The sequence below is a fragment of the Calonectris borealis genome, chromosome 20 (assembly GCF_964195595.1).
Source record: "Calonectris borealis chromosome 20, bCalBor7.hap1.2, whole genome shotgun sequence".
In the NCBI taxonomy this organism is placed as follows: domain Eukaryota; kingdom Metazoa; phylum Chordata; class Aves; order Procellariiformes; family Procellariidae; genus Calonectris; species Calonectris borealis.
This window is the reverse complement of record NC_134331.1, coordinates 10,902,279-10,927,014: the sequence shown is the minus strand read 5'-3', so window position 1 is coordinate 10,927,014 and position 24,736 is coordinate 10,902,279. Positions and strand designations below refer to the sequence as shown.

The 24,736-nt window shown below is 48.9% G+C and overlaps 2 protein-coding genes across 2 annotated transcripts; both read right to left on the bottom strand.

Annotated features, from left to right (window-relative positions):
* Positions 1-1,398: 1,398 nt before the first annotated feature.
* Positions 1,399-13,004, bottom strand: FBXW10B (F-box and WD repeat domain containing 10B). The gene is made up of 12 exons (XM_075170137.1): positions 12,801-13,004; positions 12,573-12,700; positions 11,482-11,595; positions 10,836-10,948; positions 10,196-10,399; positions 9,072-9,193; positions 8,377-8,525; positions 7,288-7,430; positions 6,421-6,579; positions 5,339-5,538; positions 4,143-4,331; positions 1,399-2,550 (listed from the first exon to the last, which is right to left on the bottom strand). The coding sequence occupies exons 1-12, from the start codon at positions 12,919-12,921 to the stop codon at positions 1,685-1,687; spliced, it is 2,508 nt and encodes an 835-aa protein (XP_075026238.1). The 5' UTR covers positions 12,922-13,004; the 3' UTR covers positions 1,399-1,684.
* A 5,878-nt stretch (positions 13,005-18,882) lies between these two features.
* LOC142091170 (cytochrome P450 2C5-like) lies at positions 18,883-23,777 on the bottom strand. Its single transcript, XM_075170108.1, has 9 exons — positions 23,462-23,777; positions 22,798-22,960; positions 22,278-22,427; positions 21,324-21,484; positions 20,974-21,150; positions 20,728-20,869; positions 20,118-20,305; positions 19,295-19,436; positions 18,883-19,098 (listed from the first exon to the last, which is right to left on the bottom strand). The coding sequence occupies exons 1-9, from the start codon at positions 23,636-23,638 to the stop codon at positions 18,905-18,907; spliced, it is 1,494 nt and encodes a 497-aa protein (XP_075026209.1). The 5' UTR covers positions 23,639-23,777; the 3' UTR covers positions 18,883-18,904.
* Between the last annotated feature and the right edge of the window lie 959 nt (positions 23,778-24,736).

The following is a 24,736-nucleotide window of genomic DNA, read 5'->3' as shown; positions in this document are numbered from 1 at the left end:
TAAAGCCGATCGCAGAAGATCTTGGTCCAGCTCTGCCTTTGTAGGTCATCTCACACCGCCTCCGTTCGCCGTAGCATCTTGTAAGTGCCTGCGGACCCACACCTGCAGGGACGTGCTGATTTACTGGCTCCAAATAGGAAGACAACACTCTAATCCTCGCTTCGGCATGATTAAAAAGGCATCAGCCTTTCCGTGATGTTTTTCCACCGGGCTCCCTCTATTAGATGCTTTTTTTCCAGGGGGGTTGTGCCAAAGGGCCTCTGGCTGCAGCTGCGCTTATGCCAGATTTCTTGTGAGAAAGTGCCATCCCGTGGCTAAGTGTGAAATCCTTGCCGCCTCGCGTCTCAAAACTAACGTCAGGCAAAGCCACCCCAGACAACTATAATCCGTGTTATATAGCACAGACGAGCTGCAATAAGGCTAATTGCCAACCTCCCACCCTCACTCATCCCCAGCCTGGCATTTCAGCAGCAAATCTGAATTGCAACAGTCCAACTCCCCCATCTTTATTAGTTTCTGGCTTCTTTGTAGTTTTACATGGACACTTAGTTTTTATTACCTGTTTCTTATTATTCTTTAGGGAACAACTATTGTTATTTTTCACTGTTAGCAAGGTCTGGCTTAATCACAGGGTTTGGAAGTTGAAGACGACATTAAAATAAACAAACCAAAACTAATCACCACCCTACTGCACGGAGAGTTTCACAGACTTTCATCTCAAACTGCTGCTGAAAGGACTCTTGACGTGACCTTGGGCAGGAGTGTCCTGCCTCAAGCCTCTAATGCAGGAAAATAACAGAGAGGTTTCTGGTACACTGGCCCAAATACTTGAAGTTAGACAATTAGAGAGGTTTTTATCTTCCCAACTTAAGCCAAGGTAAGTCCTGAGCATTAGTGGAAATCAAGAACATTTAGGCATTATTATCCACAAAAACAAAGAAAGGGAAACCACTACCTTTATTTTTTATTTAATACAAATTAGATTTTAAGCTGCTTTCCAGCTGGGTGGCCCCAGCCCCTCCTGATGCCTGGGGCTGCTCCTCCCCAGGGGCAGGACTTGGCACTTCCCCTCGCTGGACTTCACCAGGTCTCTCTCAGCCCATGTCTCCAGCCTGTCCAGGTCCCTCTGGGTGGCAGCAGGACCCTCTGGTGCATCAGCCACTCCTCCCGGTTTGGTGTCACCTGCCAACTTGCTGAGGGTGCGCCCTGCCCCATCGTCCACGTCATTAATGAAGATGTTAAACAAAATCAGACCTAGCATTGACCCTTGGGCTACACTACTAGTTACTGGCCTCCAACTAGACTTTGTGCAACTGATCACCACCCTCTGGGCTCAGCTGCTCAGGCCGTTTTCAGTCCACGCTTCTTCAGCTTATAGACTCTAATCAATCCACATAAACTCTAATAAGATTTTTTTATTATTATTCACACACAGTTGAGCCATATATGAGTGTCAAACAGTGCTGTGTCTGTAGTAACAACAGGTCTAGCAAGATAAATCCAGGAGAGGACTCAGACCATTCACTGTCTTGAGAAATAGCTGAATATACCAATAATATCTCTTAGAAAAACTTACAGCAGAGATGTCTTTTATACTTAGAAACCAGAGGGATCTTGACATGGCAGACTCAGCTGGACACCTGAATTCCCAGATACGGGTTGGTTGTTGGACTACGGGATTACCTCAGATAAATGTATTAAGCCCAAGTTCAGGAGCAGCTATTTTCCCCTCCTCAGTAAAAGAGTCTATAGGTAGGCCTTTAATTTTCCTTAACCAGGCCTTCTTGCATGCTCTTTGCTGGTCTTCTGTGAGCTTTGCCTGGTGTGCCTGATACTGAGCTACAGTAGCTGCCTCATACCCCTCCTTCTGTTTTCCTGTCAGAAGCCTGAACCCACTGTCACTCCGGGAAGGGTCTGCAGCATACGGACAAAAGGGTTTTTTCCTCCTGGAAACAGCTTCATTTTTCCTTTGTGCAATCATCGCTTGTGTCGATTTGATCAGTTCAGAAGAAGCTGTAAAGGGATCTATAAGCTGAACCCCATCTTTGGTGAGAGGAATAGCTCTACCATGACCACTGTGAGCTTTCTTTTCTCGCAGCAAACCACAAGTCTTGGGACGTACAACAGAGGGAGCAGGGATGGAGGAATGCACAGTGGGCCCATGCAAAGAGTTTTTCAGCTTGAGCTGCAGCATTTTGGTTTCAAAGGGTATAGAAATTTTTTTCATAGTCAGAGAATCACGGTGCAATCTCACACGTTGGAGCTGGAGTGACTGATCCTTTTTGTGTTGCAGAGGGGTTTTGTATATTTGTACCTTTTCAGGGCGGCGTTGCTGACGTTCCCATGCTTCCCTGACTTCTGCAGTGTGCTTAATACTGGAGCTGACTGGGGCCGATTTGCAGGCGTTCTGCAGCATGTTGACCGTTAAGAAGAATTTGTAGGGGGACATTGGACAACTTGGGCCTCTTCTCTTTTCATGCTGCAAAGTGGCTTCTGCCCCGTCGGGATGTGCAGGTACGTAGAGAGAAGGGCCATGTTCAGATTTGCCATCTGTTTCCAAAAATAAAACAACACATTTGAGTTGAGGATAGTTTTTGTGATCGTTGGTGGCAGGGTAGTACTCTGAGTAAGACTCAGGGATGGGTGCTGGACAGGCAGGCGTATGGACAGTCCCAGTTAATCCACAGAACAGGCAGCATAGGAAGCCACAAGCCAATGGTGCCCATTTCGGTTTGCTCATCCTTGGCCTCACTAGTGACGCTGCCAACGTCAGAGGTAATTCTGTCTCGGTTAACTGAGGAGTGCTCCTTGCCGTAGCCTGTATGGGTCAAACTAAAGTCAGATTCCGTAACATAGGTTGTATTTTGTGTGGATGGTGTGGTATCCGCCTTGTTTGAAACTATGGTTTCTAAAAGGAATGAGGTTCCCCACCACCTCTTCCCATGCACCCCTTTCTTGTCCTACAGTTTGTGCTTTGGGAAAAGGCTTCAAGACAGGGCCAGTTCCTGGTAGAAATCCTTGAAGTAGCCAACACCTGAGAACCACTTTGAACCATTACTACTCAGAGCTGCATTTACGTTGGAAATCACAAGATGTGCTTCATAGCCTAGCTTTGCTGCCTCAAGGGATGCGAGGAGTGACCTGCGCTGTATGACAGACACATCAAGATGGATTGGGCGATTATGGCCTTGACTAAGAACTAGATGGGGATTATATGGCCTTGACTAAGAACTAGATGGGGATTATGACACAGTCTGCATAAGTCCCATGGCCCTGCCGTAGCAATTCACTCATCACTTTGCTTTGCAATGTAATGCTATTCACGTATCATTGCTTTGCAACCCAATTCTGATTTTCCGGACTGGTTAACTGAAACTTCTGCCCTCTAGAAATGTATTTCAGAGAACATTAAGTTACAGTGCAGAAAGCAGAAAGGCAGAATACAGCAAAACAAACTCATGAAAATTACTGCTTGTTCCTCATTCACAGAATTTAGGACTGTTTAATCCGCACATACATATGACCCTGCATCTTAGCTACAAACGCTAGGAGTTTGGGGTTAGAGACTTGGAATTGGTACAGCTCTTCTGAAGTAAGATGTCAGAGTAGGTCTTAAACTTTAAAGATCCCAACAGATTCTGAATATAAATCCTGAGAAAAACTAACTTAAGGAGACAAATACCATATGGCCCTAGACTATGTTTGTGATCTCAGTACTATCTCATTTTCAAGTGTCAGGTTGCCCCGTCTTTCCTGGCTGAGACAATTTACATAATATTTTTTAAACAATTTTGAGTTACTGCTATTGATTAAATACCAACTACTTGAATAAATTTTATGCAGAATTCTCCTGCACCTGATAAAGAAATCAAAAATAGAATAAGGAGACAATAAAAAACCTAAATACCAGAGAACTAAACCTTATAGCTAGAGCTGAGCACTTGTCCTGTTTATTGGATTGATCTAAAGCAGCTTCTGTAACCGTCACAGGCTCTGCAAGTGATCTGTTTTACCGCTGCAAACCTTTCATTCAGAATGGGCCTGGCTTCTAGACATCCTTACCTTTTGTTTAATCCATTCATTTATCTTAGATGCACTTGTTTGAAGAATTACTGTCCTACCTAGCTGTGAAGAGTCCTTACCAGTATCTGCTGGGATTCTTGCAGAACGTGCTCTCGCTGACTTTTCTGAGGCAAAGGCATGGGGTTGTTTGGTGCCAGGAATGAAAAGCTTTTTCTGCTGCTCTGCCTGAATACGGAAAGACTTTTCAATCTTGAGAAAATGCTGCTGTTGCTGGCAAGCTGCTGATTTCATCAGTTCATAGCCGAGAGCTAGAAAACAGAAGAAAAAGTAATCTCTAAACTTCACTGGTGTTAAACTTATTTTTTTATTAAATAAAATCTTCATAACTGATGGGATTTCAAGCCTTGGGTTACTGTTTTGCCTCTTATCACAGCTTTTAAAGGTCTAGGTATTAGAAGTATTCCAAAGATATTTGCTTAGCAGAAAACCTCACAGAATTCAAAGATGACAGCAAACATTGATTTTTTTTAAGTATTAAGTATGTATACACAACCCATACTTTTTTTGCCACTGAAATTAAAATACATTGCACTCCCTGTTTGTTTCCTGTGTCTACAAACTGTACGTCTTTTACCAAGTAGAGCTGCATCAAGGAGGTTAGCGTCTGATGGCCTTAAAAGCATGAAAACTTTCTTAGCCCATGAGTTTATCTGCAATATACAGTCTGATTGCAGAGCAGGAAGATTTGTGATACATACTGTATTAAATAACTGCCGATTTAAAAAAAATAACATCATAACGTTACAATTTAAAAGGTGCCTGCTTGTGTGCAATTGCATTTCCCAGTGGTGGCAGATCCTGAATGCAGGTGTCCTATGGTTTTCTAAAGTATTTTCTAATAAATAATTCAAGCACTGAATCAGCGGCATGTATCCATGCATGCCAGCTGTAAGAATATAAATCATACTACTGATTTACTGGTTTCTCTGTTACTCAGTTAGAAAGTGACAGTGCCTGTCTTGAGAAACGTGTTGAATTTATACCAAACCTTTCTAAAAAGGTACAAAGGTTTTACAAAAGCCTGGAAATGACAGAACTATCGAAATGCAAGAGCACATCTACCAGACTGCGCTTTAAAAAAGCAGAGAGTCTGTATATTGATTCAGATGAAGGCAGTGGGTACTCAAACTATTTCTAACTCATTTTATAAAACGATGCCGAGTATTGCAGAGGCTGTACATAGTGCGTTGAGATGCTCCACAGCCTTTCGGTGACCAGCAGTGGATCCAGCAAGACAGCACGAGCTGATCAGCACCTTGCGTCTCCAGAACGAGTCGATGCGTCTGCCCGAGGTCGTGGCGTTTCGTTCGCTGACGGTGAAGCGGGGTTCTGCTTGAAGTCCCCTTGCGCTGGTTTTTCTTCCCCACCATCTCTCGGTCAGCATCTAAGGTATAGTCCCACCTGACATCCTCAAACTGGAGCATCAGCAGACTAGTTGGTGAATTGATCACCATCCTGGAGAAGGGAAGGAAAAGCCGTTAAAAGCACAGAAATCATTAACACAGCAGTTACTACCTAAGGGACCCATTTGCTTCTGTGCAATACAAAACCCGAGGGCGCTTAAACAGATCCGAGATAACTATCGCCTGTTTAAGGAAGCAGTAGCAATTAGTCCCATCAATCAGATGCTGTACATTGTAACTCATGCTCTGCATGAGCTCCATGAGGCTCTTTTCATTCAGCTCTGTGGCAAAATTAGTTTTAAAATAATGATGAAAATTGCCAACAGTGGACTGAGCTAGATCAGTGCAATGCCAAAAGAAGCTGGAGATACCATATTATTAGGGACATTTAAACCTAAATTGGAGGGTTGTACTCGGTCTGATTGGGATGAAGTTAGTTTTCTTCATAGCAGCCCATATGTCGCTGTGGTTTAGAGTTGTGCCCAAAACAGCACTGATCACACACCAGTGTTTTAGCTATTTCTTACACAGAAGCTGGGAACTACCTTTAGTTTAGAGGTGCGGAAGTGGATGAACCTGGGAGGATTTTCCATTATTGGCTTTTATAAAGAGACAGTAGGTCAGGGAACAGGCAAAGGCTCTGTCAGGCCTTGGCTTGATTCTCCAACCTCTTATGAAATTTGGGTTCTGCATTCAGCTTTACAGTTGGGTCCACATCTTAAGTTGTATAGAAACAGGAAATTGTACATTGCTGAATGGACTAAGAAAAATCTCTTTTCAGCCATTGTTAACAAAATCAGATTATTAAAGCAGTCAATAAGCAGTAGAGCCCTTTAAAACTTGTTTGTGAGAAGGACAGTAGAAGGAAAAATACACAATTCCTTAAATTACAATGTAATCTACCTAATTTGGTTCAGAGACCGATGGCACCAACCTATTTCCTGTAACACAGAAAGAAGATACGGGGTCCCCTCTGCTATTGGCCATCAACACTTTCAGGCAGCTTCCAGTCAAGTAGTTAAAGATACGAATCTTTCCGTCAGCACAGCCGCTGATGACTCGGAGATAGAGGAACTCCAGAGACAGAACTTCCCTGAAAACAACAGGTAAGTGTCGGTACATTCACCATGCTTTCACAAGGAGACACGATCAACTACCTCTTTTGTCTTGGAGGAGATGCAGAGGTCTGCCTCATCAACAGGCTAAAGAGAGGAGCTGATCATTATTAGACCTTTTAAATATCTTGACGTCCTTCATAATCACTCCATGTCCAAACCAACCAACCCAGTGCATCCTCATAGCACCCAGTATGGTTATGACCATCTGCTGCATTTTAAATTTAATTTTGATGTCTAGGAAAGTAAATGAAAACAATAGTTTTCACAGTTCTAATATACAATTAAAGTATTAGAAAATGACGTAACATACAGCTGGTAGGGTTCAGCGTGTAACTCGGCCACCTCCAACACAGACAGTGTCTGTTCTTGACCAGGTTGTGTCATACCCTGTTGCATACAGCTTGGGATCCTTGAAATATTGGACTAGGCACTGTCAGTCTTAAGTCATCCCTGTTTGTGAACAAGTGCTTGCGTATTTGCATTTGTTATAGGTCTAAACTGACAAACGCTGGTTGTGACCACGAAGTGCCTGACACTGTTTTTAAAATTAAGATTGTTGCAAGCAAGGATCTTTCAAATACTAGGACTGGTAATTAAGGCATTTTCTGTTCCTACAAGGGAGACATTTTCTTTGCAGATTTAGTAGACTGTTGAATACAACTTGAAACACGTCCGATTCCTACTTCGGGTGGCGGAAAGCTATTAGGCATCTCTTAAGGTTTCCCAACATGCTCCATCCCAGGACATATCCATCGGTGCTTCCTGTGACTAGGTGCCACTGATCAAAGGACAAGCACTTAACTGGGCCTTGGTGCCCCTCTAATGTCTGCAAAGTAAAAGAAATAGGTGCAACACTGTCAGCAATCTGGATATAAGTATGCCAAGATATCTTATGACATTCACAATACCAGCCTCATATACTCTATTGTAGTTTTATTGGGTGTTACTATAACATACCAATACACCCTATGGATAACTGTGTTAGTTTTATAGTCACTTACAAGAAATATTCTGGGCTTGTTGCTGATGATGAGCTACTGGCATGGAATTAACATCCATTTTCCATCTTTATTACATATGCTAAATAGATGTTACTGCACCAAGACCTTTGTCATCTATTGACCATTCACCCAGGTGAGAAGAGATTGGACTGCCCTGAATGTAGTGGAAAGGGCAATTGCAAACTTAGCTCAGCCGGAGCTGGGCTATCTTGCATCTGAGATGCATCTCGATTTGCAACTCTCTTCCCCACAGGTAGAAAGAGCTTCACTCCTCTCAGATGTGGCCTAATATTAATTCTGGACACCTGCTAAGGTAATTAGCAAACTCTGGCCTCAGCCTTTACATTGCAGAGCAGCTATCCAGCTGCTTCAGCTTTATAAACTGGTTCTGAGAGCAAGTTTCATATTTTGGGCTAACTCATGATACCCCCAACGCCAAGAGCTGTTAGTCAAGCCCTTCCACCCTCTTCCCAGGTTCTGAATGTTTCTACAGAAGCAGGGGTGACTATCTACAGAAAACAAGTAGTGATGGGGGTTAAGCAAGGCAAATCAAACCCTGGGTTAAAATTGACAGTTGTTTGCAAATCAGGTTTTATATTATTTGCTCATGAATAATTCTGCAGTTTCTTTTATCAGTTTAGACTGCTTTTGGCTTTGTTTTTAGGGATTAGTTTCTTTTAGAAAGTCTTTGGCAAAAACAAAAAGCTATGATAAACTAGCACTGGAGATTTTTGACCGTTTGGCACAAAATTATCCACCTAAGAAACTTACTTTGATCAGAGTGCCCGTATCAGCACACCAGACTTTCACCAGCCCTCGGTCACACCCACTGACAACATGAGTGCCATCCATTTTAACCACCCAAACAACACTGTTGTGCTTCAGAGTCTTGAGACATTTCCCACTCTCCAGGTTCCACACTGTTAGGGACAAAGGAGAGAAATATTAAAAATATATATGCCCCAATGATAAGTTTTGCTGAGTACAACATGAATTAAAAGAATTACAGTTGCACATCGTACCTGTAGCTCTGCGTGTAGCCAAGTGTTGACTTAAAAAGTATAATTGCATGGCAAAAATTTTAAATGCAAAGTCCAGAAAATAGCACACCCTTTTCATCCTTATTCTATAAGCTAATAATAAGGAAACCTCTGGCAAAGCTGAAAGTTGGTACCACTTTCCCAAGAGTTGGTCCAGCCCTATAGCCACAAAGGCATTAAAACTGAATAAAAGCAGAAATAAGGAGAATTTATTCAATGACACAGAGACCTTGCGTGTGCGTGTGTCCACAGCTTAGGCTGTTCTGGAAGCAAATGTATGAGGCACTAAAATTCACCCTCCGATTTATAGACTTACTTTCATACTCTCACACTGCATGTGTCACACTCATAATAACTCTCAAGTACTCTGCCCATTGCTCGCTACTATTTGCCTTTGCCCGGGAAGCTGCTAGTTTTGGCTCTCACCTTTCACCATCCCATCTCTGGCTCCTGACACAAACTGCTCTTCGTGTAAATCCAAGCAGGTGATTGTCCCACAGTGACCATTAAAGATTTTCACACAAGCACCACTGTATATATTCCAGCATCTACAAAGGACCAACGGAAAAGGGAATACAGTGATTAACTTGACTGATGGCTTATTCATGTTATTCATTATTTCCTACTTAACAGGCCCAGCTCTTCTCCCATACTCACTATGTTAAAATCAGGAGTCATTCCACTAAGGTGTCAGAGGATTTGGAACGATCAAGTCAGGCTTAGTATTAAATTTTTACCCATATACTTTGTTCTTCTGCCTCCAAACAGCCTGGAAACGTGTGGCTAGATTTCACCTTTGGCATGGTTACCTTCAATTAACCTTAAAATGTAGAGCTTTACAGATAAGGTTGTTTCTTTACTGACCGGTGCCAAGATGATTTCTGTTGACTTTATCTAAAGAACTCAGGCCTGCACCTTAAACAAACAGCCCTTGGAGTGGGAAGAGCAGAGAGGACAGAGCCTAAGTCGGTATAAACTCCCTTTTTGTTAAATGCTGCCTTTGATGAAGTCGTGCAATTGCCGTACTAGAGCCGGACAACCTGCTGCTTAGCTTTTTACCCCTCACCATGATAGTTTTGAGATTTAGTGATAAAATGTAAGAGCTGCTCATCTCCACCCCTTGTCTCAGGGTGCGGTACCTGGAAAGCAGCAGCTGTACAGCAGGTACCAGGGTCTTGAGCCTGCTTAGCACAACAGGCCTTCTGAAACGTCACGGAGAAACCCAGCCTCCCTGAACTCGATGCTGACCTTAGCGAGGCCAGAATCTCACTGCAAGTGCCTATGGGAAACATACCTGGTGTTTTAAGATGCTTTAGGAAAATCTGTGCATCACTTATCTTCCTATTTTATCATTCAGTACTGGGTGAAACTGGGAAACAGAAGCTGTCCTATGCGAGTAGGGAATGTGTTTCCTTATCTACTGTCCTTCATTACTCTAATGAAAATTATAGGAAGGAGGATTCCTAAAGATCGGGGTGGAAGGACTAGTTTCATTTTTCCTAGATTTGCCAAGGGCTGGCATCCCGGGGCACAGTCCCCATGCTGCTCACCTGATGCTGAGATCAAAGCTTGCACTGAGAACAAACCCTTTCTTCTCATTGAGGAACAGTGCTTTGATGCTCCCAGCGTGGCCAGAGAGCAGAGGCGGCACTTCTTTCATTCTTGACATACCAAGAAGCCTCACTTTTCGGTCTGCAGAGCCAATGGCTACCAAGTTTCCACCACTGTAATGGATTATTCTGCTTCGGTCTGATCTGGAGAAGAACCAGTGACTGAGGTGAGCTTTAGCCAGCTAACAAGGTACAACAGGCATTTATCTGATGCTTAATGGTCCTCGTTGAGCAACCTGATGGGCAATACGCTTAAGCGGGTGAATCCTTTGCAGGGCACACAACCAAGGTCCCTAGTTCTGCATAACCATGTTTGCATCTGGAGGGTAAGCTTAAAGAGGGGAGAGGGCTCCTCCCGGCCCTATATCCCTTGTGTTACACTGCGGATTGCTTACCCTTGTGTCTTAAAAAATAGCTTATCTTGGTATCTTTATAAATAACTGGAGTTGACACTGAAGATTTCTTAACACTGGTGCCGAGAGACCCTTCTCTGGCCATACATTCCCCCAGAAGGATTGCAAGGAGCGGGATAGGTTTTCAGAAGCCACTGTTTGGCCCTACAGCTGGGCAGTCTACTCACTGGTCTGTGAGGACACGAATATTGTAGGTGCCACAGAAGACATTTCTCTCTTCCAACTGAATCGTGTCAGTTTGCAGACCGTGATAGGCTGCCTGCAGATTGTATTCCTCCTCCTGATGGAAAGAAATAGGGAAATACAAGTCGAGAAGGGGGAATGCAGCATTATTCCATCAGCTTGGTCATCACTATAGTGATGAGACCAACAGAGACAGAAAGTGCTGGTAAGGAACACCCAGACTGCAGGAACTTCACGTTAGTGCAGAAACGAGGGGTGTTCCCGTGCCACGTTCTGTGGCAAAAATGGAAGACCTGACAGCTGCAGCCTTTATTCTTTGGGGAAAAGGCCGTGTTGTCGTGATGCTGCCCAGCCTTGCCAGCACCCCGGCCTATGCATGCGACTGGGGGGACACATCAGGTCAAGGCAGGAGTTCAGGGATGCAGGCTCCCTCCCATGCAAAAAGGGGCTGAGCAAGCTTTGGTCCTGACAAATTGCTCATGATGGTGCAAGCCAGAAGCAGGAGTAGGAGAAGAGCAAAGCAACTCCAAATTCACTGTCCTGTCTTCCAAGACCACCATGTCCTCCTTCCTCCCCAAATACTGAAATGCAAATACAATGAAACATGGAAGGCAAACAACTTCAACATACCTTCGTTTTACTTTCCCAGTTCACTTCGATGACATCACCCTCTTCATTTAACTGCGGAATTGCCACATCGACTGTTTTAGCATAGTTTGAAACTGCTCCTCTAGGGCATAACCCCTGGAATAAACCGGTAGAGGCAACACAGTTACTGCAGAGCCCATGCACACAAAGGACGCTGCTCATGTGCTGATGCTGAAGTTACATGCAAAGCTGAGCTGCACTCACTGGCTTCTTGTTATTGTTTAAGAGACCTGGCTTGCATTTACCACTTTGTTGGTATAAGATTTAACTTCTTGTGAAAAATAATTGCTTTTTGGTTTTTTTTTGGGTTTTTTTGTTTGTTTTTTTTTTTTTGAAACTCTAGTCTTAAGCTTTTAATAAGCTGCAAAACTTCAAAGTGCATCTCATCTTTGGCGAGCACTCAGTTGATTCAGAATCCAAACCCACTAAGATGAGAGGCTCTTAAGAATCTTAAATATTGATAAAGATGTCATTTTTGGTGTGTGAAACCTTCCATTAAGCCTTCTTTGAGTGCTAGCACAGAACTGAGATTTCTATGCTGTCTTCACAAATCAAAGCATGCAAAGACTCCCAACTACCTCTGGGGATTTACCTTTACACTTAGCTTGGTGTATGGCAGGTCTATACTAACCAGGACAAGCCTTTCCTAAAAGTTCTGCTTTACCAGCTCTGACTTCTCACAAAGAAACCTAGCATTTCCATCTTCCTATGTGAAGCAAATAAAGCTCATTTTTGAGCTGCCTCAGGGAGCCATTGTAGCTCTGCCCCATTTCCACTAGCTCCTGGAAGTCCAGTACTTGCATTTGTGACCAAACTCTGCTTTCTTGATTACAAGAATGTTTTGATCTATCTTTAGAGTCGCAGGCTCTCTAAAGGTCAGTAAAAGCTATTCTGTTGTGCTTACTTGTGACAGCATGAACATCTAACCTGGCTTAGCTCTGCAGGTGGAGGAAGAAGGAACAGAGCAAAGTTGGGAGGTAGCGTCTAATAAAAGCATCTCCATCTAATGGCTTGGGCAGAAAAACACCCTCTTTTTAGTGTGCATAATAATGGCAGAAGCCCAGGCATCATACCTGCAAATACAGGATCTTCTCCTGTACTATGCTTTGACACGCACGTTCCCTCTTGACTTCGTTGGCCAGAGAAGCCCAGCATCTACTCACAGCAGCACATGCATTGAGGGATTTTTGATCCAAAAGCCCTGAGAAATTAAAGGGACAGATTGGCTAACCGCCATCCACACTAGAAACCATTCATTACCCTTAGGGGAAACCACCCCTGGGAAATCAGAGCAGCTTTACCCAGGATGTACATGGACAGGTGAGGTGGCAGGCAGCGAATGAAGTCCTTGGATTGGCCGGCATTAGAGAGCAACTGGAGAGATGCAGGAACCACGGTGACATCTTGATCAGCTAACGACATAACAGCTGAGTTGTCCCCTGCATCAGGACCCTCCTGGATGAGGCACTCGGTGTTTTGGGGCCAGAAGCGCGTTGCTGGTGGTTGACCACCTAGAAGACAGGGGAATTTACAGTCTTGTAAGTGCTTGAGCTTTGGTGGCTATTAACAGTACCGTCGTTAGTAATGCGCTGCACGAGGGGGTTGATCTTAGTCTGCCTCTCCTGCTAATCCCTTTGGTGCGGTACCATTCAAAGGAAAATGCTGAAAACGCTCAGGGTCTTGCAGGACAGTTCACACCAGTGGGGTCTGAGGGCAGAGAGTGACAGCTCTTCCCACTCACCACTGCCCTGAAGGGTAGCCAGGGCTCTTCACAGCTGGAAAAATCCAGTGATCAGAGGGGCCATGGGAGACCCTGGGTGAGCTTGGCGGGGACGCAGTGTGACAGTTTTCTCTTTACAGATACTTTACCTCCTCCAGCTCTATCTACAGCAGTCACCAGTATGGGAGAGTGACTGTCCCAGACTCTAAGGGGGAAATACCAAAACAACCTCATGCCAAGGACATAGCACTTCTTTACTGAAAAGAGTGGAAAACCTTCTCTTCCTTTAGCCATTGGATTTTCTTCAGTGAAAAAATGACTTGGGTTATGACATTGCAGAAGGAAAGAGAGGGGGACAAATTTCTCCGTTGTCCCCGAGATAATGGAAGGGTAAACACAGCTAACGCCCTTCTCACATCAGTAGTTTTTGCCTACATCTCTAGCATCTTTGCCAAACTTCAACCCCCCCCAGTGTAAGGCTTTCCTTCCTTTTAGGTGCAACACCAGCCACAGCGCTAGGTTTTGAAATTCAGGTTGTGCTGGTGGAAGACCTTACACCTGGCAGAACAACATCTCAATCAGCAGAAGGGAAGACACTGTCTTTCGTCTCTTCGCTATGAACATACTGTCAGCACCTCAGCAAAGTCGGGAAGTAACTCAGAACAAAGCCAAGCATCCGTTGAATGGCATCACCTCCTCTGGCATGGCACTTTGAACTTTCCAGCTAACTATTGCCATGGTCTGCCATGCTTTTTTCCAAAATGACCCAGAACAGAGCTGTTCCTAGGCAGTGCCAGTTGTTAGTGTCCTGGTATGAAACACCATAGATTTTTTTTTCCCCCCTCTAGTATTAAATATTCAGGTAGTGGTACCCATCATACTAAGCTGGCCAGTTCTTGCAGATGAGGTTTTACTTTTAAGAGCTGCAGAAGAAGCACTAGCAGGCCATAGTGGAAATCGAATCTGGGCACTGGGCTGAGGACAGCTGTCTTCCTTGAAGCTGCTTTGGGATTCAGCAGATGATCCATCTACATCTTCCTCTGGAAGAATTAAGCAAAGAGTCAAACCTTACAGTAGGCATCTTAGAGCTGGATTAGGGGATTGCAGAAGTTAGAATAGTAAGTATCTAATAAATAAATTATGCTATATTATTTATTCTATCCCTTCTAGCTGTGCAGAATTAGTCCCTTCAGCGCTTTCTTTAGTATGGTTTTCATCATTTAAAACATTCAATTCACAACCACCTCTCCTGAGATGCGTTGCCCAGAAGAATTAATGACGAAGTTGTTTTCATTACGTTGTTGTCAACTATACTCCATTATAAGCTATATTCCTCTTCGCATTAACGATCACCTCATTTACAGGGGTACTGCACACATGCAGGCTGACACTGAGGCAGAGCTGGCCCTGGGAGGCTGATGCTGGGTCAGGATAAAGCCACTGGGTCTGAGTCCCACCTGGCCCCATCTCCTGCTGCCAGGAACACCCCATTCCCTCCATGACCTGTGCTCACCCCCGGCTTTGCCCACTCATTTCCTACAGCTGGAAGGAGCAGAGACCTAAACGATACCAGATTTGCAGTATTAACCAGAAGGTTAATAGCTCAAGGAAAATAAAGCTACAATTAATAGTTGTGTTGGCTGGGCGGTTTCTTTCAGCAGTTTTGTACCGCCCGCATGGGGAATTTTGCCACATGCAATAAAATACCTGCTAGAGAGGGGAACAGCCAGAGCAGCAGCATCGGGAGCTGCCAGACTGCTGCAGATGACAGAAAGGAACCTGGGTAACGTTACCTCCATCTTGGCATCTCCCCCGACCGCAGGCTGGCCCAGAGCATGACCCGAGAAAGCTCAGAGGCAGATCTTGGTCTCCGGGACAGAGAGAGAGTGACTGCAGCACTCCACATTCCCGAAGGACACGAGATACCCTCGCAAACAACTGATAATCCCAGCCCCACCACTCTGCACACAAAAGCTCATTCCCCAGACAAGGAAGAACAGCAGCAAGGACCTGCGGGCTGTTTCTCTCCGCCGCTGGCCCTGCGGGGAAGGGCTCTGCTGAAAGCCACGCACCGGCGTCATGGGTGACATCCTCCTGCCCAGCGCACAGCTACTTTCAGTCGGTGTTAAACTCGGCCACCTTGCAAGTCTCAAGCTGGGAGAAACCAAGAGGATTTCTGGAGCTCGGCACAGCCCCAGCAAAGCAGTAGCTGCCTTTCCTGCGCCGATAACCTCAAAAGGCACTAAAGGGAAAACCACCACGGCGTCAGCGTCCCCAACATCCAACCCTGCAGGCCTGGCTGCCCGAGGTGCGAGGGTTTTGGTCCAGGTTTCTGCCTGATAAACAGTAAATGAAGCATCACCTGAAGGTCCGTGCCGCGTCCCAGTATCCCCACGCCCGGGTCCCACGCACAGTTGGTGGCGCCCGGGGTGGCCACCGGTACCTTCACCGGCCCCGGTGATGCCGGAGCCCCGGTCCCGCGGTTCGATGCCGCCGGCGGGCACCGAGCCGGTACCGCTTACCCGCCCATCCCCGCCGCGTCGCGGCTGCTAGGAGACACCCGCTACCGTAAACCTCCGACCTCCCTGCCGTATTGCTGCTAATAGCCGCCCCTGCCGCAAGCAAAGAGCCGCTAAACGGCACCCGGCGGGTTTCGGGGTGACTGCTGCCTCCTCCTCGGCTCTGCCCGGGGGGCGAGGATGGGGAGCCCGCGGGCAGGGCAGGGGCACAGGCACCGCAGAGCCCCCGGAGCACAAGTCAGCTGGAAAGTAAAGCAAACGGATGTAAAAAGTCCCAGGGAAGCGGGAGCACAGTTGGCCTTTGGACACCACAGTGTGTGGTTTTTAGACACAGAAACCCAGAGGCTATAAATGTAAGCTGGGCAGTGCTGATCCAGGGGGTGTTTGGGAAGAGATTGTACAAAGATGCTTCGGTCAAACACACATTTTTTACTTAGTTTCCCAAGTCCCAGGCTTCCCCAGGTTGAACAAAAGACCTGGTTTAGTCATTTAATGAGTCAAAAGCACATGTAGAAAAAGAGTAAAGGCTGGTTCATCCACCATTTGGGAGAAAGTAGGAGGATTAACTAGGTCATAAAAAAAACCCCTTTTGACAAGAAGACAGAGCAGTTCAGAACAGCCCAGGTGGGAAAGCAGCAGAACAGGCAGGCAGCAAGAAACTCGTACCCCCCTCATCCCTTGCAGAGACGAGCACAAGACCCCACGTACCTGCATCTTGCTCCATGCAGCAGGTTTGGGGCTCTCACTGCGCCCATTTGGCTCTTTCACCCGTTGTAGGCAGGAGTGGAAATAACAGCGCTGGATGGAAACACGACGCTTTCAGCCCTGCAGAGATTTGAGTGCTGCCAGTGCAGTGATTTCAAGTTTGGTGTCTGCAAAACAAACATGCTGTGCAAAGCTGGCAACTCTACAGGCTCAGACACCCAAACCGCCATCCCATGCACATCCCCACACGGGATTTTAATGCAACTCTTCGGCAGAGTGAGCAGAGAAGAGCAGGGCTCCAGTCTCAGCCATTCTTCTCCAGTGCAGGGTTGTTTTCCTGCCACAAAGAGCTACTTACAGCAAGTCCGCTCCTTTTCACCAGTTCCAAACCCAGCTACAGGCTGCCTCTGTGTGCTTGCTTGTTTAAATAAATCGAAGCTTGGAGTTCCTCTCTGCAGAAATCACAACCCCTCCCAGAGATGCATTTCACTCCCTATGCACAGAAATACTCCTCTCACAGTGGTATCAAGGAAATAATCTTCTACTTGCAAAATGGGATGGCAGCACCCGCCATCGAGAAACTGCTGTCCCACGGTGAGAGAAGTCCCCAACATCCCCAATCTCCCCTACCTCCAGGAGGGTGCAGCCACCTCTCCCTGGGGCAGGCTCCCTGCTGTCCCCCTCTCCACGCTTGCAGCAAGGCAGCACCCCACCAAAACCAGCCCTGAGACCCCAATTGCCTCCCTGCCCTCCAGTCCCAGGCTCCATCGAGACCCCGAGCCCCACTGCTGAGACAATACCCTCTGCAACAAGCCCAGCCGCCTGGCCAGGAGCAACCGGAGGGCTGGGAGCACATCCCACACTGCCAGCTCCTCTCAAATAACCCCCAGACTTACTGTACCAGCTGCACATGAGCACACAGAGCTGCACTGGCACCTGCCAGTATTTGCTAGAGGTAAATATTGACGTGAAGGACCTCAGAGAAGCACAGCCCAGTTAGCTGAGATAGCAAGCTGAATTTTTTTTTTTTTTAATCTCTTTTCTTTTCCCACATAATCCTCCTGAGCTACAGCTCTTCTATGCTGCAACTCAGCCCTTTTATTGGAAACCTGTGCTTCTTCTCCAGTTGAAATCATTTCAGCTAGAGCTCAGGTGGCTCTGCCTGTCCCTGGTGCAGGCAGGGCTGCCTGCCTGGGGAGCCTGCCCCACGGCCAGAGCCATGGGGATTAGTGCTTTGAAGCAAGCAATAAATTCCTGAGATGCATAAAATTCATTTGAAGATTAAAGCCGGGGAGGCAAATCAGCTAAAACAAACTGAATGTTTTCCTGGCTCAATCTGTCCTGGGACACACAAAAACCTGGGAAAGATGAAGACACCCCGGGAATAGACACGGACCTGAAGTCCTGTATCTGAGAGGTTTGCACTGGGAAGAACTGGACACAATGGGAAACATACTGGTTCTCCAAGGCCTGGAGACACATTCAGCTGCCCGCTGGCGGAAGGAGGAGCCCGGGCCATTGCTGAGGCTGGGTGGGGTCGGCATGTGTCCGGGTCATTTTTCCCTTGCACAGGTATTTAAAGAGAAAACCCTTTTCTTTAAAGTCCCAATGTTTTGGAATAAAGGCTGGAGCGTGCCTAGGGGCCAGCAAGCAAACCCCTCTTCATGCAGGGGTAGTTAAAGTAGCGCAAGCACAGAAGACGTATTGAGCACCCTGAGAAGGAAACAGTGACCTTGGTGGTAAAATACTTCTTGCTTCCCAAGCACAGCACCCCTCTCCTATAGCACGTTTCCTCCTTGTGCATCATTTTTTAACATTTTGGTGGCCTAAAGGGTGTTTACAAGGGTTTCATCCCCTGTGCACTGGGATGCGGGGAGGGGAGCGAGCGCGATTTGCAGCGTCATGGACTTTGCATGATGCGGGAGGGTCCAGAGAGGGGGCAAAGCAGGGAAGCAGAAGTGTTAGGTACCCCCAACTTGTCACCTTGGTTGTCGTGGCTGGCTCACACACCACCTGTGAAGGGCAAGGAAGCCTGAGCATCACCGCCCTTGCGTCAGGAGGCACCGCAAGTTCCTTATAAACACCAACATCCAGTTATGGTGGTTATTTTTATTGCACTCTTAATCTCTCATCAAAATGAGGGAACACCCAGCTGAGCCTGGGGAGCCACAGACAGCCCTGCCACAAGGAGCCGGAGGTTCAACCAGAGCCGATAGATACGGCGGGAGGAAAACCAGTGCTGTCTTCCTCATGTTACTGGGATGTGGAGGGGAAGGGTTGGGAGCCAGGATGCCCATGGAGCTGGTGGCAGAGCTGTGTGGCAGATCTCTGAGGAGAAGCTTGAAGCGACCCTCCTGCTTGGTGGTTGCCGCTGTAGAGCTCACGGTTTCATGACTTGCTCTGATTTTGGAAGAAGTGAAGGCACCAAGAAGACCCCTTCCTTCTCCCCGCTGCTCTCTGCTTAAGAAGACACCGGGCGCCGAATAGCGAAGAACTTGCCCGGTATTGCCCTCCTCTCTATCTCGAGCCATAGGGAGAATAAATCCGTCTCCTTGTACTCGACGGCGAGCTGGAAGGTGAAGCTCTGCAGCAGCGTGGTGAGGAAAAGGAAGAGCTCGATGCGGGCCAGCGCCTCTCCTGGGCACATCCGCTTCCCTGGGGGCACAGAAAAGGAGGGTCGGCACCGGGCTGATGGCCTCATCCAGCATTTGGGGAAAAAAAGGCATAAGTGATAGCGAGAAAGCTCATATGAAGGGTATAACTGGTGTCAACATTCATGCTGCCGGTCCCTGGAGCGGAGCCGCTGCAGGCAGGGTGCTGGCAAAGGTGGGGTGCAGGGCTGAGCACTGACCTGCCGAGAAAGCCATGAAGGCTTCGCGCTTCCTGAACTCGCCCTTCTCATCCAAGAAGTGGCCTGGATCGACTTCTTTGGGGTTCTCCCACTGGGTTGGATCCGTATGCACGGAAGAAAATACCGGAACAACAGCTGTGTCCTGCGGGAGAGGGATGGGGCAGAGGAGCAAGGAGGGACATCGGCATAGGGCTCTGCTGAGCTGAATGAGCACGTGAGGAGCACCTGGGGGGCACAGGGGGAGGCTGGGTGCACACCCCGATGCCCACCCAGATGCCCGTGGGGAGGCAGCCCGGAGCGGCTCTGTGCCAGGCAGGGACAACTAACGTGGGGCTCCCATGGTCCTGCCGGTCTCCGTGCAGCTCATGAGACAGAAGTTATTGAGTTATTCCCATTGATTTCTGTTAAAACGCCTCTCGCTGCCCAAAGTCCAAAGGAGGGAGGTGTTCCTTCAAGGTGGGTGTTGTGCAAAAGGCTTGGAGTCAAACCCGGACCGGCAGCCGTCCCCAGATCTGCCGAGGAGGTGGGGGCTGGCTTGGCCCCGCGCCGGGGCGAGCTCCGGCTCCCAACCCCATCACCCCTGGTGGCAAGAGGTGTTTTCCAGGACAGGCAAGGGACATGGGTATGTGGGCATAACTGGCAGCAGTATTCACCTCCCCCTACTCCACTAAAGAGTTATTGCCATCGCCCCCCACTGAAGATTGAGAAACACCCAGGACCTTCAGGAGTGAGCAAACAGGCCAGGGGCAAAAGCAAATCTCCTTCAAGCCCCCTGCCACCCCTCCCCTCGGGGACACAGAGAGTCCGGGGACACGACATTTACCTTGGGGATGTAATGGCCCCTGAACACGATGTCCCGCGTCGTCATCCGCGGGAAGTTCTCGATGCGGGTCTTGTGGAAGCGCTGCAGCTCGTGGATCACCGCGTTGGTGTACGGCATCCTCAGCTTGTCCTCCGTGCTGGGGGCACGGCCGGCGCCCACCACCACATCAATCTCCTCTTGGACCTTGGCTGGGGAAAAGGCAGGCGTAGAGCTGTGGTGCTTGTTGTGCAGAGCCACCCCCGTGATTTCTCACTGCCCTCCATGGACACCTATCCTAGAGCCAAAGGATGACCTAGCAGAGAGGGAGCGACCTGGCATAACCCCTCGGACAGACCAGAAATAGGCTGTCTGTCCGCATACCTCCCTGGACCAGGCAGGTTCAGGGCATCTCTCATGGGCCAGTCCGGGGCCATCTGCACGGGCAGGGATGGGGAGAAGGGAGCAGGTACCCGGATCCCTCTGGCCTGTGTGTATCTGTGTCTAATGGCTCTCACCCTTGGGTGACCCATTCAGGATGATTGGGACCCTCCAGGGCTGGAACTCTGTCTGCACCTTTGCTGCACCGTGACCTCCTCAGGCACAGGGCGCAGTCGCATTTTGCTGCTCTTACCTTGAATATGGGGGTATTTTGCCAGGATCAAGAGGAAAAAGACCAGGGTGTTGCTAGTGGTCACTGTCCCGGCACCAAAGAGGTTGAATACTGACATGACCAAGTCTTCATTGCTGTACATATTCTCCGGTCTGCTCTTCTCCTGCAAGGATGCAGTGGGGAGGGGATTCAGTATCGTCTGCGTGATTTTCCAGGCTGCAGCCGGGTCTGGAGGGCAACCCTCGCCCCGCTTTGCACCACCTCTACCTTCTCCGCTTTCATAAGGAAACAGTCGATGTAGTCCCGGGGGCAGCTGGGATCCAGCGTCAGCTTGTGAAGCTCGACTCTTTCTCGGATGTAGTCCTTCAGCTTCTCGCACTCGGCCAGGGCTTTCCTGTGTGGCCCTGGGAGGTGGTGCATGATGTTGGGGAAGGTGTTGTAGACCTGCGGATGGAGGAGGCACAGGAGGGCTCAGGTGCCTGGATGGAGCCTCCTGCACCTTCCCTCAAAGCCATGCTGTCCCATCAAAGCCAAGGAGTGACCCAAAGCCAAGGAGCATCCCTTGACTGCCCGAGCGCATCAGACAGAAGGGTGCTGAGCACAGCAAGGACGCCTACCACAGCGATGGGGGAGAGGAAGAAGCTGATGTAGTTCCCGATCACATTCAGTAACTCCAGAAAGGCCGTGTCGCTGTAGCTGTAACGGCTCCCGAAGACAACAGAGCAGATCACGTTGGAAACTGCATGTCTGAACGTCGTCATGGGCTCAAAGGCGTTTCCTGCAGCCACAGAAGAGACAAGAAAGGCGTCAAAAAGTCAACAGTTATTTATCTGCTTCAACACAGAAAACACCCTTCCTCCCCCTTCCTCCCCCTTCCTTTGAGCTCTGAGCCACAGTTGAATCTGCCAGGTCTAAGAGCCGAAGCAAAAAGTCCTCCTGAGCTGTGGGCTCCTAAATCTACCTCCCTGCTCCTAAACCCCTCCCCAGTGCTTGGGACTGAGGAAAGCAGAGGCACCTCCAGGTGCTTTGGGCTCCCACTGAGGTGTCCTGGAGATCTGGGGGGGCTGCAGGGCATCTCCCTGCGGTGACCAGCCCCTCGCCAGCACCGCTCATCAGAGTCAGAGGGGCCAGCGTACAACTGAGCCTCCATCTCCTCTTATACTCAGGAAGCCCCAGAAGAGGTGGTGGCACTGGCAGCAGCTCAGGTTTGTTGGAGAGGAGGACATCACCATGATGACCCTGCAGTCACCAGGGCAGTGTCCTATTTGTGCATTCTCAGTGCCATGCAGTTTAGTTTCCTGTTTCTGTTCTTTTGGCATGAAATGTTCCTCGGTGGTCCCCCACCGCGTGCACCAGTTCAGGAGCAGGATCTTCCACCCTGGCCTTTAAGCCATGACTGTACCACATCCCTTCTGCCCTCTCTGGGTGGGATGGAGCTAGGTCTAAGCCATCTCTCTACAAGGATCATCCACATCAGCCGTTGCAAAAAGCTCCAGAAACCACACATCCCGTGAGACTGTTGTGTGTCCTCCACCTGCCCCAGGGACCAGGGTGGACAGGACCCACGTCACCTTCGAGTTTTGCCAGCAGCTCCACCAGGTGCTGGGCCTCCTGCTGCACCCGCTGCGACATGGAGTTCTTCCCCATCCCAAAGTCCCGCAGGGTGCTGAGCGTGAACCTCCGCAGCTCCCGCCACTTCTCCTCGTTGTTGGAGACAAAACCTGGAGAAAGGCATTGGAGACCACTCACCTGCCCGCCCCACCAGTCCTCCCCGGGAACGGGGGACCCTGCTCTGAGCCCCGCTGAGGAGCAGTAGGGCACTGAGCCAGAAGACAACCCTGGTGTGTGCACAGTGTCCTTGAAAGGCTGAGGATCTCTACAGAAACTCAGAACAAAGCTGGAACTGCCTAACTGGACTTAATGTTGTCCTCAGACAAGAGGCTTAATAGATGGAGGGACTTGCAGCGTGGGAAATTACTATTTGAGGTCTTGGGTGTTGAGTCCTTCACTAGACTTGAGCATGGCTAGCTGCAGTCAGGGTCTTTCTACTCAAAGAGCAAGAAAGTGCCTAGAAGAAATCCAGACACCTACCGTAATCTTTCGATAGCTGTGCCAGGAGGGGTATTTCAGGTCTCCCTCCAAACTCCTCGGAGTGGCCCAGCAGAGCATCCTTCACCACCTCGTACCCGCAGAGCACCACCACCGGCTTCAGCCCCAGCCAGACGGTGAAGACGGGACCGTACGTGCTGCTCAGCTGGGGGAGGACAGGAAAGCTGCAGTGAACGAGGGTCCCACACCCCAGTTTAATTTTAAAGGAGGTCTCGTGGCCACAACGCTGGCAAATGCACGAGCAGGGTGGGGAAGCGCCTCCCTCGAAGCCGGCGTCCTCGCCCCGCTCCCACCCTGGCCCTGTCCCCGGGGGGTTTCTGATCCCGCTGCCACTTTGGGCGTTCAAAGCATCATCTTTGGGAAGCAGCTCTGGATGGTGGCAGTGCCACAGCCTGGAGAGGGATTCGTGTCAGCACCCTGGGTCCCTTACAGGAGCAGAATGACTTCAATAACAGTGTTGATTATGCTCCCAGATTAGGCAATTCTGGCAGAGCAAGAGAAGAGGGAGGGAAAGAGAGAAAAGAAAGTTGGGAAAAGAGTCACCCGCACAATTCCCCGTTTATTTTGGCATGGGGCATTCACGCTTTCTCTCCTGCTGCCCTGCCAGGGCTGGGAGTGGGTCCAGCACCACCAGCTCCTCTCTTACCTTCTCGTAGGTCCTGTAGAGGGGCAGGACATCCTTTTGGCATAGGTTGCCCAGAATGGGCCACGGGGCCGGTCCTGGAGGCAGCCGGCTTCTCTTCTTGTCGCTTCTCCAGACCAGGAACCACAGGATGGAGAGGAGGAGGAGGGTAACGAGCATCCCGGCCGATCCAGCATCCATCCTCACCCCGTGCTGCTGAGCAGGGAAAAAAAAAATCAAGAAATTCCCCCTCCAGGGAGAAAATCACAACTGAGCAGTGAGCAGAGAGGAGCCGAAACCCGCTGCCTCTGCCCTTCCTTGCGCTCTATATAGGCACAGCCCTTCCTACGTCCCTGGGGTTGTCTCCTGCGTGTCCCCCTCGCCGCTCCCCGGGCGGTCAGTGACACGGAAATGCTGGTTTCTCCCAACCAAGCACATACCTGGCCCCGCGGTGTTGTAACACAGGTCTCAAAGACCTGACACGGAGTGCTGGAAGCATTGCAAAACCCCACAGGCGTGCAGGGGGAGGTAGCGGCTCTCTCCTCCCTGCGTTGCTCCTCCTCTACAATTTTTGCTCGGTGCTCCCTTTTGAAAAGTCACCTCGCATGTCACCGCAAGGTCGTTGCTCGTCTTGTCACTGCCTTGCTTACCAGTGCAGTGACCCAAGAGGGAATGTTCTTGTAAACGTTAACCGAGGGAGCCCAGGAGCGGGGCATGCGCGGCTGGTCAGGTACCTGTTGGGTGACAATTTTCCATCAAACTCCTTTCTGATGGAAAATGGATCAGAACATAGGAAAAACACTTTTTTTTTTTTTCTGAAATATTTTGCAAATCCGCTTGGGTTTTGCAGGAACATCAATCCAAGGTGTTGCCGTTATTACAGGTGTAGGATTAACTCTTCCCCGGGCTCCTCCGGCTTTTTTGGGGCTCTTCCGATGCTTTTGAACATCTTGCTCTGAGCACCAGCACATCTGGCTGCGCGCGAGCACGTCTGGCGCTGGCTCAGCCACCTCACCTCTGGTCGAGAGCGCTTGCAGCCCTTGGCCGAGCGAGCTGGTGACAAGCCAGTTCCCAGCGAAGGGAGCGATTTCCCCTGGAGGAGAGGGCTGGAGGAAGAGAGGGAGGAGGTTTGAATTCATGCTGGTCCCTGCAGTGGAAGGAGACCCTCAGCAGAGGGCATTAAATGGTATTCGCTGAGAGGAGCCTGAATTATAACCCTCACCCAGAGCAGAGGAAAGCAGCATTCCCCGGCGTCCAGCCACAGGATGAATGGCCGGGAGCCAGGATCGCCTTTGGGCA

Bases quoted from the DNA above. Each gene is read 5' to 3' on its own strand.
- FBXW10B (XM_075170137.1), bottom strand. From the start codon at position 12,921: ATGTCGTTAGCTGATCAAGATGTCACCGTGGTTCCTGCATCTCTCCAG. The intron at 10,949-11,481 runs GTATGTTGAAGT...TCTTTCCATCAG, and splicing joins ACTGGGAAAGTAAAACGAAG to GAGGAGGAATACAATCTGCA. The intron at 9,194-10,195 runs GTGAGCAGCATG...GGTCCTTTGTAG, and splicing joins AGCTTTGATCTCAGCATCAG to ATGCTGGAATATATACAGTG.
- LOC142091170 (XM_075170108.1), bottom strand. From the start codon at position 23,638: ATGGATGCTGGATCGGCCGGGATGCTCGTTACCCTCCTCCTCCTCTCC. The intron at 22,961-23,461 runs GTAAGAGAGGAG...GTCCTCCCCCAG, and splicing joins TCTACAGGACCTACGAGAAG to CTGAGCAGCACGTACGGTCC. The intron at 22,428-22,797 runs GTAGGTGTCTGG...GCCTTTCTCCAG, and splicing joins ACAGCTATCGAAAGATTACG to GTTTTGTCTCCAACAACGAG.